We start from the raw sequence: 14397 nt of genomic DNA, 5'->3' as shown, positions 1-14397 counted from the left end.
CGGCAGCGCGGCTGGGGCGCGCCCGGCTCCGCGGGGCGGCTCCGCGGGGCCACTCCGCTCCCGCGCTGCCCCGGCCCCCGCGCAGCCCCGGCCCCCGCGCTGCCCACGGGCGGGGCGGGCGGGGCGGGGCGCGGGGCGGCGCGGTGCGCGGGGCGGTGCGCGGGCGGGCGGGGGGGCGCGGGGGGCGGTGCCGGCGCTCGGCGCTGACAGCCACATGCCGCCCTGCCTGAAAAGGCTGCGAGGCGCCGGCGGGGAGGGAGAGGAGGCGCAGACGGCGCCCCAGCCCGCACCACCGCCGCCGCGCCCCGGGGGATGCCGAGGCGCCGGCCCCGCGGGTCGCCCTAAGGGAGAGGCGCTCCGCCGGCACCGCCCGCCCCGCAGCCCCGGTGCGGGGAACGCCGCCGCCCCTCGCTGAGCCCCGCCGGAGCTGGTCGCGAGTGGGGCGCCCACACGGGGCGCGGCGCCCCCGGGGTAGGGAGGCGAAGCCCGGCTCCGCAGCCTCGGGTCTTGCGTTGTGGGTTTCGGGTTTTTTTATAATTTGTTCCGGAGGATGGATACGTTTCTTCTCGCCTGGGGATTTCTAGGGCTGTGCTTGCCCGGCTCCGGAGCCACAGCGGAGACAGGTAAGGCGCCCTCAGGAACAGGGGATGTCCCCGTCCGCCCAACTTTCGGGTTCCCGGGCGCGGTCCCGGTCTCACGCATAGATGCTTTGCGTGGGAATAAATTTAGGGAATGCATGAGCGATCGGCCGCGCCACGCAGCTTTCGCAGCACGGGTTTTGGAGGGGCTCATGCGTGTGTCGGGGCGGGGATGGCGCACCCCCGGCAAGGAGCGCAGCGCTTGCAGCCGCGCGGCTCCCAGCGCCCGGCGTGGAGGGGCGAGGGGATGGAGCCGCACTGGAAAGTTGCGTGCTGGTTTTTTGGGGAGCTGCGGGGAAGGGAGGGCAAGCGTTAGGGACCAGCCACATGTCGAACACCCGCGTCCGAATGTCCGCGGCCCCGCGCCGGTTGCAACCTCGGGAAACTTTAGGTGAGAAATTAAAATTGTCTGGCGGGAGCAGGCAGCTGGGGCCGTGCAGAGCTGGGAGCGGACGAAGCGCTGCGGTGGCGGCGGCACCCTCAGGAAAGGCTGCCCGCGGTACGTGCGGGACCTGTACGCACTTCGCAAACGCTGGGCTGTCCCGGGACAAGGAGGGTTCATGTATCGGGACGCGAGTGTCTTTTTCTGCTCCTCGCTGACGGGCTAGGCTGGACTGTCAGGAGGTGCCGGGATGAAACCCGTCTTTGTGGTGCTTCGGCATGGAGACAGGAGTGGGGCAGGCTGACGCTGGGCCCTATGCTCCCCGGACACTGGGTTTGAATCTCGCTAGTGGGGGCAACAGGGTCCCTATCTGGAACAGTCTCTGGAGGAAAAGGATCTCCCGTCCAGTGCTCTCTCTGTGCTCAGGAGCTGCTTGGCAGAACGGTAGTGCCAAGCCGGCAGCTGCTGCGCTGTGGCTTTGCCTTCCCGTTAGTCGGGGCCTCGGGACATGGCTCAGGGCCCTGAGCTGCGGTCTGACCCGAGCAGCGTTAGATGATGGCAGAGTACATTCTCCCTTCTCCTGCCCCGGAGCTGTGTGGCCATCCAGCTTCCCCTTGAAAAGGGGAAGTGAGAGAGTCTCTGATCCCTGAGAAAATCCCTCTCTTTTGCAGCTCGAAGCACAGACACTGCCGATAAACATTCAGCTGCTGGTTGGCATCACCTCCTTCCTTACGGGTTATAAAGGAAAGGGAAAAAAAAAATCCCATCTTTTGTTCAAGCAGGAAAGAGAATAGGCACTTGATGGGATGAAGAGAAAGGGCAGTGTCCTGGGAGGCCCTTGCTGAGTGCAACAGTCTTTTCAGATGAACCCCGTTGCAGAAGCAGTGTCTGATCCCCTGGAGCAGGTTTTGTGCTGTGGCAGATCGGGCTGTACCCTGAGGCTGGCTCCTCAGGGTGCACTGGCCAGTCTGCTTGCGATCTCTGTGGCCGCTGAGCCCGAGTGTGTGCCTGTGTCCATGTGCTCACCCCCTTCTATCCTGGAGTGAGCTCGGCATCAGGACTGTTAGCTAGGAGGAGGTTTGAGCAAACCGTGTCTCTCAGGCCATTCAGGCGCTGTAAGCGGTGTTTGTTTGAATGCGGGGTTTTCCCGGCTAAGCAGAGCATCACATGGTGTTAGAACCAGCAAGGAAGTTGTCTCTCTGTGGCCGACACCAGCGGTGGTTTGCCGAGATGATGATGTGTGGCTGCAAGTCCGGTCAAATGACTTTATTGCCAGCACAGTGAGCGAAGGTACGGGGTAATGGGATGCAAACCTCGATCAGGCTACACTCAGCTTCAGTAAATTAGCCAGCCTAGTAAGGGAAACATGCCAGAGGTAGATGGATTTATGTTTCAGTCTGGTGTATCTGAAAGCCTTCCCCCATTACGGAAGTCCCTCTTTAGGTTCCCTAAGGGAGGTTAGTAGAGAGGGGAGACGTTTTTAATAGACAATAATATGATAATCCACATGGAAAAAAACCCTCATGCAATATTTCTACAGTAAGAGATAAACAGTGCAGCTGCCAATTTGTATGTCGCCAAGCAAACCCTGAGATAACCATGGAGGAGAGTGGGTGGGAGACCCGTGAAGATAAATCTGAAGGTTGGATGGCTGTGTGTTTTTCATCTTCCCGTAAAAAGCAATGAAGTAAGAAAGTAACAGATTTGAGTGACCCAAGTACTGAGCCGTTCAGATGATGTTTATGCAGCTCTGAGCAAAGCTCACTCTGAAGCCTTCAAAACAGTTTACTTAAAAGCTATTATTTTTAGTAGTGACTTAGGAGATGTAGCAAGGTGGGGAGGGGGACCAAAACAAACTGCTGCCAAGCAAGCGCACGGCCACACATACAAACATGCACACACACACCCACACAACACTGAGTGTAGTGCCTTATGCCTGTGTGCTGTTAACTCGGCTCATACTGGAAACAAAAGCTTTTTTAGACTAGGAATCAGATAGTTGTTGAAGCATCACTGAAAACCACTGATACAAGCTTGGTGGGGGGCTCTGATCCCGGTTAGGATGCTGCATTTTGTTTTCCTAGTTTTACTGCTACAGAAAATCATGGTGTGTGGTGTTTGGCGTGACAGGCATGCATGTTGGTCCCAGAAGGCTCTATGGAGGTGCTTCCCATCTCCCTGCCTTGCTCTTTCTGCCTCCCTGTCCCCATCCTCCTTCCCAGTATCTTCTCTGTGTTTGGTACCTTGTGTGTGGCTTTAGAAGGTTAAAAAGAGAAAGCCCCCACTTTGCTGGGCTGGAGCAGGCAGCACTTCCCATCCCGGCAGGCGGGTGGTTGGTTTCCTAGCAGAAACCTCCAGCGCTGCCAGGCACCAGGACATGGTGGCCTTGTACTGCAGATAGCTTGAGAGGAGAAAGCATCCTTCATGGGGTTTAGGAAGCTGTCAGGTTCAGATAAGGCTGGGATCCTATCCTGTGGGACCCCCAGTTGTATTAATAAGGAAAAATTAATTTTTAAGCACTGGGATTGCTGCCAAATTATATGACCTCTGACAGACCAGCTGTGCTAGGAAAATAAATTGTCTACATCTGAGACCCGTGATCCTATCTGAAATCAAAATAGAAAAAAGTTGTCATTTAGCCACAGTGGTGGGGGCAGATTGCAGCAACCTGAGAGCAAACTGGAAGCTGTTAAACTTGTTCTCCATTGTGTAGTGAAGTCACCACCACCGTGCCCCCACGGAGCCTTGGGAATACAGTTGTCTAATCCGGGAAGTGCGGAGAGCTGATGTGCCTGCACACACCCAAACTGGGGCCGATGGTGTCAGCACAGGGGTGGGGGCAGAAGTGGGGTGTGAACGTTTCCAGCTCCATCCTCACTCTGTAACAGCCCTTTGACACATTTCTAATTATAATACACACACACACAGACAAAGAGGTAGCTGGGCTATTTTCGAAATCCCTGTCTACACCCTGGTGGAAACCGCAATACTAGCAACAACATAAATCAGGGCTGTTGCTAACAGTGTTGCACACGGCTTAGCGCTACAGTAGCATGGGTTTAATCACACTCAGAATCAAAGGGTCAGCCTGCTCCCTGCCTGAGCCAAAGCGCAGCTCGGAAGGCCGGATCCTGAGCCAGGCTTGATGCCTGTGCAGTGAAAAGACACAAACTCAGACACGGAGGAGAGGTTTGTCAGCACGAGGTCACCAGGCACGGGGCCAAACACTCGAAATCCCCACTTGGATGTGTAGCCCTTTCTATGTGCAAGTGGTGCCCGTGAATCAGGGAGGACAGCTAGAGTAATGCTGGGAGGCTGGGCTCCACCTACAGCCTTGGTGAGGTGACCTCTTCCCAAGCAGTTTGGGAAAAGGGGTACAAGCAACAGGTTGGCATGCAAAATAGCCTGAAGTATAACTTGCAGGGGTGGATAGCTGTAAGGACTTTCTGTCTGACTGTGTCTTCCCCTGTCTTCATACTTGATGAATCAACAAAAATGGGCTCCAGAGATAAAGTACTGGGCTCCAGGTCTTTGAAACCTACCCTCATTTCTCCCTGTGCACTTGAGACAAAGGCAAGACATCTGCCCAGCTGTTCTGGGGGGGTCACCCAGTCGCTGTGAAATGCTGTCTGTGTAAGGCTTGAATGCTTGCCCTTTTCTATGTCCCTTCTAGGAAGATGGTGAAGCCAAAAGGATGCTCTCCTTTTATGCTGCTTATGTTTTATTGAAAGGCTTCTTTGAACCCCCTTTTTTTAAAGGAACGCATGCAGAAAGAGGAAGGAGGAAAACCCCTTCTGCATGTAGACACATACACTTATAATCTCCCTGATTCCTCCTCTCTCTTCACAGGCACACAGATCTCTACCTTTCCTCTTACACACAGAGCCACACCAGCCCTGCTGCTGCCACACATGCACACTTCTGCATCCATCCCTTCTCTGTGCCATCCCTCACAAACCCAGAGGCCCTTGACAACTTTCACCCTCGTGCACACCCCAAGCTCACTGCAGCTTTCCTCCCTCCTGTTTGACTGCTGAATATGTGCCCAGCAGGTAACAATGTGTTTAAGACACTCAGCAGAATGTGCAATAACTTTGACAGCGTGCTCAAATCCAGCTGCTGCTGAGCCTCACCACCAGCACCAAAGGCTGAAGCACTGCTGCTCAGCAGCGTGCATGGGGGGACCCATGGCAGGGCTCTGTGAGTGTCTCAGGAGGGGCTGCTCCCCTCCTCTCCCATCCGTGGGGCTGGGCTCTTTGCAGCCAAGGCTCTGCATTGTGCTCTGAGGCTCCAGCAGGGCCTCTGGGAGGGAGGGCCAAGCCAGGGGTGTTGTGAGATTGAGAGGCTCTGCCAGCTGCTGTGGGAAAGAGTCAGGGGTAAACTGCCACTGCCTGATGGGGAAAAAAGGATTCAGTTTCAGAATGGACTCTGACAGATGAGTTCAAAAGGTGTGAGGAAGCTGGGAGGGTGTGGGGGAGATGAGAGATGAGATAAGCTTTTTCTTCTTGTTGGAATTTTTGTAATAATAATACTAATTAGTATTTCAGAGGCATTGAACACCTTTCATCAAGCCTGAAGCTCTTTAGAGAGGAATCCTAGGGGAATCTTTTTTCCATGTGTTCAACTAGAAATGTCTCTTGTCTCCATGGCCCTTGAACGAGTTTGTTATTGACAGCATTAATGGGGGTGGCTCAGCAAATTTTCACCATCCTATTTTTTCCTCATGTAGCCTATAGGTAGGGTGGCAGGCTGCCATGCAGGAAGCTTCAAGCTTCTGTTTCCCTGCCTGCAGTACTGGGGAGTTTTACTCAGAAACTGCCTTACCTGCAGCTTGAGGGTCTCCTAAAGCTGCCACCTATTCCTGGGAGATGGCAGTGTGTTTCCATGAGATTTCAAGCCCCTGGGAGCCTAACAGAGAGGCAGGCATGATTTCTCCAAGTTCAAAATGCAGTTATTTGCCTCCCTTGCATGTGTACACACACACACTGGCCTGCTCCCCAGGATGATTACTGGAGCAGCCAGGAGTTGTAATTCCAGACTCACAGATTATATTTGCAGGCAATCTGGGAGAATTGTGTGTACACAGCTCTATAGGGAGACTGTTGCTATTAAGTTGGTTACCCTGTTGGAATTGCATTTGCCTCTGATAGAAGATGAAAAATAATAGTTAGTGAAGGTGGATAAACAGGATATAAAATCTCATCAAAGATATAAGAGAGGGGTTGGACAGGATGGACATTTAAAGGTCAGGGTTGTCACTGGCTGAAGTGGTACAGAGCGATGTCAACCCCTGGAAGGCAGCTATCCAGAACCCCAGGGGTAGAAATCAGCTGAACTCCAGTGATTTCAAAGCAAATTACCTGGATTTGCATGCAGGATTTGGCCCTCTCATTTTCCATGGTGAAGCTTGAGTAGGTCTCTATTTCAAGGTTTCTATTTAATTCTTTTGTGGATTAACATGGGGGAAAGAAGTGCGATTATCAGAAGTCTCCAAATCTTCTCTCTCTTCCTCCCTCCAACATTCCCTTCTTATTTAAAAATAATTTGAAATTATCTCTTTTTTTGCAAAGGCTTGGAGCTAAAATCTTCCATTTGCTGAGCTTTCTAGTGTTCTCCTTTCACTGCTGTCCAGTGCTATAAAATGAATATATTGCATCCCTTCCCAGTTGCCTTAGGAAGCAGTCAAGTGGCTGCATTCCTCAACTGATGGATTGGCGTGTTCCTTTCTTGCTTAAGCCCAGACAGTGTTTTATGAGCTTGTCTCATGACAGGCTTGAGACACTTTGAATTGAACACAATCCTAGTTCAAATCACAAAAGCAGTCTTTAAATTCTACTTTGCTGTGTCTCTACTTTTAAGTGAAATTTTACTTAAACTGGTAACATTTCTTTTTTTAAATTAAATGTTCTGGGGACTCTCCCTGATTGTGTGAAGTCTCAAGATGTGGATGTGGGTAGTGCTCTGGAATGAAATGTGCATGTAAGAGCCTTGTGTTGTTTGGGTGTGTTTGTCCATTAATTTGTTCAGGAAGCCTTTGAAGCTTTATCTTGCAATCCAAAGCAAACACACTTCTGCTAAAATGATCTATGCTACTGGGGATAAAACATCTAATCTTATTAGCTTCCTCTGCACTTTGTCTCTCTCCTTGGCCAATGGTTAAACTGCATGATTTAAGTCTGAGAGTTCATATATTGTGTTTCTGCCTTCTGTGAAAGTTGTGCTCTGTGGTTTGGGGTGAGATCCCCTGCCACGTTAGCTGTGCCCAGCCAGGGTCAGAGCTCAGGAAAGGAGGCAGGATGAGCGTTAATGGTAATGAGTCCCTGGCAGCAGAGATCTGTTTGTCTCCTCCATACTGGGGTTTGGCAAAGTGCTTGGACACGCATGGACCTTGAAAAACTCAGAAGAACTGTGTGATGAACAGAACTGAAACACAGGGTTTCCTGTGCAGGGTTTCCTGCACAAGGGCTCGAGCCAAGTTCAGCAGCTCTAAGAGAAGTGGGTCATGTATGCCAGCACCTGTATTTTGCTGTGCTGTCAGGGGGTTGACAGGGCAAATCTCCTCTGCTCAGTGCTGAATCCTGGGACAGTGCTGAATCAGTGCTGAATCCTGGGACATGGAAATCTGCAGTGGTTGAACGAGAGTGTGAAGTTGGGCTGGAGGGCCTCATGCCAAGAAGAGAAATGACAAGGCTAGGCAGTGCATCTGCCTGCTGTGGAACGCCCACGTCTCTCTCCCTTGTTCCTTTGCTGTCCTCAAAGTCTGCTCTTTTCAAGCAGCACAGTCAGTGATGCTGCTGCTGCTTGTAAGGCATCCAGAACACCCTAATTTTTGTGTGCAGCCCTGAAAGCTATCCCAATAGTAAACTGACCTCAGCAGGTCAAAACACATGGTAGTGTTGTGCTGGACACTACAAACTCTGAGAGGCTGTAGTATGTATGTTTGTTGTCAAACGGGCCTCTCTGGTGATGATTATTTTTGTTACAGACAGAGTTGGCTTTAGTTTCTGTGTGGAAGGTCCAACAATAACAGTGAGCCCTGCTCTCCTGGGGTGAGGGAAATCCAGAGGGGTTTAATCGGCAGGAAATTCAAGTAGGAGAATGCTCTGCTCCCGGCCTAAGGTTTCAGCATGTGCCTGATGAGCTGCAGAGCTGAAAAACCCCAAGTGTAGGTGAAGGTTCTTGGAGCCTGGCTGTTATTTTTGGGTCCTCTGAGTAATGATTGCATGTTGTGGCCTGGGAGAGCCAGGAGGAGACTTCATCAGGCTGGGTGTCTCCAGCAGGTCAGGGCACAGAAAGAGGTGTAGTTCCCCTGTTGGGGTGGCCCTGCGTGGAGGAAGTTGCAGGGATAATTTGTGTTATGGTGAGCCTTAATGAAAAGAGGGGTCTGCAGATTTCCCAACCTACCATAGTCTACTCCAACACTGCCAAGGAGTATTGACCTCTCTAACCTCCCTTGAGGAGCCCTGTGCTCTCCTGTGGCCTTGTTGTTGGCACAGCACTCCACTGGCCCCTCTACTATGTGGACTGGCAGGGGCCCCAGCAGTTTGCTTTGAATGCCTGCATTTTGCTTACTGAGCAACGGGATGTCCCATGCACCTGGAAGACTTGGCTTGTACTTCAGAATTTAATTTTAATTTTATTAAGTGAATTCAGGGCTGGCAAAAGCTGCTGAAGCCCATTAGCTATGGAACACATCTTGCTTCCAACGTGTACAGACTGAGCAGTAGCCATGCCCCTAACCTTTTCTTTTTTTTCTTTTGCATGCATCAGTTTGTAAGAATCCATTTACATAGAAGTTTGAGCCTCTACTGTATACAAAGCAAGGACATATTTTATACAGAAAGACAGTGGTTGGCATGACTGCGGAGTCAAACCCTATGCCCATCAGTGGGCATGGTGACAGATTTTTTTTGTTCTCATAGCAGGTACCTGCTAGATACCTGTGACTCAAAAGAGAAAAAGCCCAACAGAACATTTACATAGATATTAAAGTAATTTTACCTCTTCAGATAACTCTAAGGAGCCTTGAGTTCCTGGTATGCTATTGCCCACCATGTGGGCAAGGCAGTGCTGTACTGAAGTAGCCCCCTTCATTTCTGCGGACTTCTTGGGTAGGAATGAATGAGAGGACAAAATGTTTCTCTGAGAGACATAGATAAGCTTTCCTGCAGGTGGGCAGACTTTCACTGCTCCAGGAAGATGGTGACATTTTCCTGCTGAAATCTGAACACCTGAGGGATGTGGCTGGTGCTTGTTGACTTGGGAGGTTCACCTGCTTGCCCTGTTTTGCTGGAGAGGTCTCAGCTGCAGAGAGCTGGGCTCCAGCCTCTCTCACTTAGGCTGTCCTCACTGGCACCAACAGTCTAATTTGGGCACCAAGCTGACCTGAAATTAGGATCAAGACTAGGATTTTCTTTAGCTCAGTCCCATTGAACTGCGATGTTGCAGGGCAAAGGAGAAGTTTCAAGGTCAGAGTAGAACTGTGTTTCCGCTCCTGAGTTCATTAGTTGGGGAAGAGCTGACATCCCTGTTCACACGACAGTTCCCCTCCAAGGGGTTGAGCTGCAAGGGGTCACAGGGTGCTCACGGTGTCTGGCATGAGTAAGGGGCTAGCAGCTTCTGAGTGGTGGGTGATGTTGGTGGTATCAGCCTAGCGGGTAGCATGTGTGTGAAAGCTGGAGAGACGGAAGGGAATCACGAGGTGTGGAAGGATTGACTGTGTTTTCATTGTTTGGAGACTTTGCCCTTTCCAAGAAAAATAATCTGCAGCTTGAATATTTTTCTTTGCTGGAGGGGGTGGACATGTGTGCAAACGAGGTGTGAATTTTTATGAGAAGGTGTGAAAGCGCGTACATGAGCGAAGTGTGAATTACACGTCTATTTGTACATTAATGTCAACAAGTCCATGAATTTCTTCTTTCCACGTGAATGTCTCTTTCTCTCCCTCCCTCCAAACCCACATAAACACATGTGTGGGCAAATATGCCTTCCTGAGAGAAGATATTTGTGCAAGAATGTAGGTTTGTAAATGTTTGTGTGTTGAGCAATCTCTCCTGTGGAACAAAACCAGATGTTTTTTGGTATTCTCAGCTCTTCATGGCAATGCTGCATTTTTTCCCCTCGTATTTTTCAGGATACTTACAGGATTATTTTAAGAAAAAAGGAAGGCTGCAGATCTGCCTTTGGGTGTGTGCGAAGAAAGTTATTTTGAAGAATGAATGTGTTAGAGGGCATGAAAAACATGGGGGAAACTGCGTGTTTTTTCACGGCAAAGGAAGCCTCGCTGGCCCATGAAGGGCCCTCCTGTTGCCTGTGTTTTTGCACAGGACACGTGCATTTTCTTCAGGCAGCGTGCAGGCAGCAGGTTGTTTATTCAAAGTGCTTTTTTTCCAGGAAGCATTTTTGCTGAGGGTCCTGCCTGACTCCTGCTGCTCGCCTTGGTGCTGGCAAGAGGGCAGTTTGAGCAGGCTGGGATGTCCCTACCGAGAGCTGGTAGACTTGTGATAGCCTGGCAGGGGACACCCCTGGGACCTGGCAAACCCTATGGCAGAGGAACAGAGCCAGACCCACAGCAAGGGGCTGAGGCCACACAATCTGCACTGCTTTGCTTCTCCTGGGTGGGCCTGGGGCTTTGCAGTGAGTGCTGCTGTGGAGGGAGAGGAACATCCCTCAGGACCATGGCAGTGGGGAACACTGTGGAACACACCCTTTGCTCATGGAGCTGCTGGGATGTGTGGTTACCCTCCTTTATCAAGGGTGATGCTTCTCTGTGCCTTGGCTCCCTTGGGGGTGTGGGTTGTGCTGCAGCCTCCATCTCAGGGTGTGCAAATGTGGGTCTTGGAAAAACCCAGTTGCACCCTCCTGCATGTCCAGGATCCTCTGGGGCTGTGGGGCTAACCTGACAGTGGGAACATCCCACAACGGTTTGCACCCCACATTGTACCCCACTGCTTATTGTCAGGGAGGAGAACTTTCCACAATGTGGGACCGGGGCAATCCCATATGCCTGCCAGCCTGCCCTATGGAGGGACTTAGGGCTTTGTTGGGTTTTGCCCATTTTGGTGGGGTTTGTGTGTTTTTCTGGGTATGAAGAGTCAATATTATCTTCTGGGGGCAGCTGTTGCAGCTTGTGGGCCTGGGTGCAGATACAAGGGGGTGGCAGGGGAGTGGGGAAAGCAGAACACACAGTAGGGGCCCATGGAGAAAGGGACTTTGGGATTTGTAGTGCATTATCAAGTGACCCCGTGATGCAGATTTTCCTCCCAGCAAGTTATGCTATAATAAATTTGATTTGCAGCATTCATGAGATTAAATGTTTTTTTGATTACAAAATCACCCTCTAGGGCCTGTTCTAGCCCAAAGCTGAGAGAGCTTCCTCTGCTTACCACGCAGCCATTGCCAGCCATTTGTGGGCTAGTCCCACAAAACCACCACTGCTGATTATCTGTGTCTGCAGCTCCAGTGCATGGGGTTAGCTTGCAAGTCTGCTGAGACGTGTTTGCTGGGGCAGGCAGGTTGGGAGGGAGACACAGCAAAGGGAGAGGGGTTTTCATGGGGTTGCAGGCTGGGGCCAGGAAGGACAGGTACTGTTCTTAGCTCTGCCACACAGTGTGGCTGGGTCTGGGCTCACCAGCATCCCTGACATGCCTCAGTTTCCTTCCCTGGAAACAGCACAGCTTTCTGCCCTCCTGCAGCTGGATTGAATTTGTAGTGTCTAAATTCTGGTGTCTCTTGAGGCAGCTGTGGGAGACTGACACAGAACAGCTTGCAAAGGAGGCAAAAGAAGGGATAAAATGAGGCAGCTACAGATGATCTGATATCAATCTGTCTCTTACTTTATGGCTCTGTAATTGCCTTGGCAAGAGCATTCATTTCTCTTTTCTGGTCTGTGTGAAATGCGGTATGTAAGTGTGGCAGGAGGTGGAGGGGAAAGGAGTGTGTTTGTTCTGCAGAATAATTCTCCTTGCCCAGAGATTAATATCATTATTAGAGTACCAAAAGGATGTCAATGGCCTGGAGAATGGTCTTTATCAGACCACTCCTATCAGTGGCCCCGGGAGGCCTGCTGTGCACACCTGATGCCCGGAACATCTCTCAATGCCTTGTTCCCTTCTGTGTCTCTGCAGCTCAGCCATGTGGGGGTCGCCTGAACTCCAAGGATGCCGGGTACATCACCTCGCCAGGGTACCCCAATGACTACCCCTCCCACCAGAACTGTGAATGGGTCATCTACACCCCTGAATCCAACCAGAAGATTATCCTCAACTTCAACCCTCACTTCGAAATTGAAAAACACGACTGCAAGTAAGAGCCTTCCTCTACCTCTCTAGTACATAGTTACCTCCTCTTCCTGCTTTTGCCTAGTGGTATGGGTCTTGTACTTCCTTCTGCTTGAAATCAAGCATCACTCTGAGCCCCCACAGTGCTGCATGTCTTTGCCTTTCCAGAGCAAGGGTTGCCTGTGAGATTGTAAGATGCTGCTTTGGACACATAGGATGAGCCTACTCTGCAATAAACCTGCAGTTCTTAACTTGGCCTGATACCACCTGAAAGTAAGATCCAACTGGTTAAAAGGCCACTGTTTTTTCTGTGTTGAAGTAGCCTCACTCTTCTTTTAAACCATCCTGGGAGAACAGAGCAATTTCCTGCTGTGTAACTAGGCAAAGGTATGGCAGAGTGCCCTGTGGCTGGAGACCCAGATTTAGGCCATGTGAGGCTGGAGGCATGGTGGTCTGAGCTGTTTGGGCTGCATCTGACTTCCCATAGTGCTTTTTCTGCTATGTTTGGTAAACTGGGGAGATGAGTTTTTTTTACCTTTTATTCCCTTTTTCTTCTAAGAAAGGACCCAGAAACTAGATGTCTGGGAAAAACAATTAACAACTAGTAAAGAATAATTAAAGGCATCAAAGAGCGCCATAAAAGGCTGAGTTAATAACATGGTCTCAGCAGACATTGAAACCTGTGGGTTTCATCTGGAATCCACAGCCAGCTACAGGGATGCCTGAGTGTGAAGGAGCTTGGGGTCTCCTAAAACAGGCCTGACATAGCAGTCCTGCTCAATACACTGGTCCTGTTGATTAAAAGGGGGTTGCATATGGAGAGGGAAATTCTGTTTGTAAAAAAGGACAAAGGAACAGGGGAAGCATTTATGGGGCTGCAGAATCAGTCCTGCGGAGAACAAAGAATTCAGCATGGGTTTGATGATGTACTGAAGGTTATGAAGTGCAGAGCTGGATCCTCAGCTATCATAAATCAGCATAGCTCCTCTAACTCTAATGAAGGTGTGCTGATTGATGTCATTTGGGATCTTGTCACCCCCTACAGATAAAGTCTGGGCTAATAAGGCTTTGAACACCATGAACTCTCCCTGAAGTCACTGTGTGTGCAAGGTGTGTAGTGCTTTGCAGGATCAGGCCTGTGTATAAAGAAGGGAGAAGGTACAGAAAGGCTTAAAGTGGGCATAGATGAACACAACAAGGCCTTGCAATGGAGGTGAGAATGATAGATGCTATCAGATTTTATTGCTGCTTGCATAGGCTGAACAGCACAGCCTCCTCATAGCTAATGCAGTTGCCCCAAATTCACAGTGATAAAAGCTGTATAGGCCCATATTTGCAGTCTGAAGAGTGTGCCATATGCAACAGGACAGTGTTGCATGCAGGGCAGGGATCAAACTGAGCCAGAGGGACTTCAGCTTCTGCCTCTTCAAGGCTTCAGGCAAGCAAAAACAGGTTGGTCAGAGAGCTGGAAGTCCCCATGGGCACCAGACTTTTCCTCCACCTGTAGGAAGGTGCCAGTTTTAGCTCTAATCATCTTGTGCAACTTTTGCCATACTTTGCTGCCTGTGAGGGAGCATTGTCTGGTCCCAAGCTGCAGGTGGTGTGTTCAGTAGTGTGCTCAGGACTGCCTGAGCTCTGGGGGTGTTGGTTATGCCTTTGCTGCTTTTTGCTTTACTGTGGCAATTTTCTGAGTGGCTGCTGTGTGGTCTCACTATTTCCCTTTTTGCATGTATGTGCACAAGGAAGCTTTTCTTAAAGGGAAATAGGATTTATCCACTTGCACTTGAGCTTCTGCTGGCCACAGCTGTGAGCTGAGAGCCAAGCTGACTTAGGGTGCCTGCTTTCTCAAGCCAGCACTGAAGAGGAGTGGGTTTGAAAGAGCTTCATGGACAGTGCTTGATGGGAAGCATAACAGAACAATGAAAACAGTGCATGATAAACATGGCCTGAAAGAAATGGATAGGAGTGAGATTATTTTAAGTGACCAACCAGGAGGAGGCAAATATGGACGCTGTGTAAAGCTTGGGCATTAATACATTACATTAATAATAGGTCACCATCTAGTGATAAATCTCATCTGAGTGTCAGAGGGTTTTTT

The 14397-nt window shown here is 50.5% G+C and overlaps 1 protein-coding gene across 4 annotated transcripts in view; it reads left to right on the top strand.

Moving 5' to 3' along the window:
• The first annotated feature begins 417 nt into the window (after positions 1-417).
• NRP2 (neuropilin 2) overlaps positions 418-14397 on the top strand; it is an 88686-nt gene continuing 74706 nt past the window's right edge. For all 4 annotated transcript variants that reach the window (XM_054277658.1, XM_054277657.1, XM_054277660.1 and 1 more), the window contains exons 1-2: positions 418-623; positions 12147-12324. In XM_054277658.1, coding sequence (XP_054133633.1) covers positions 551-623; positions 12147-12324 — 251 coding nt within the window. In that variant the 5' untranslated portion in view covers positions 418-550. The remainder of the gene's footprint in view (positions 624-12146; positions 12325-14397) is intronic.

This window comes from Melozone crissalis, unplaced genomic scaffold (assembly GCF_028551555.1).
Source record: "Melozone crissalis strain CALT ecotype California unplaced genomic scaffold, PUWL_Pcris_2 ptg000023l_1, whole genome shotgun sequence".
Taxonomy (NCBI): Eukaryota; Metazoa; Chordata; class Aves; order Passeriformes; family Passerellidae; genus Melozone; species Melozone crissalis.
This window is presented reverse-complemented; position numbering and strand designations above follow the sequence as displayed.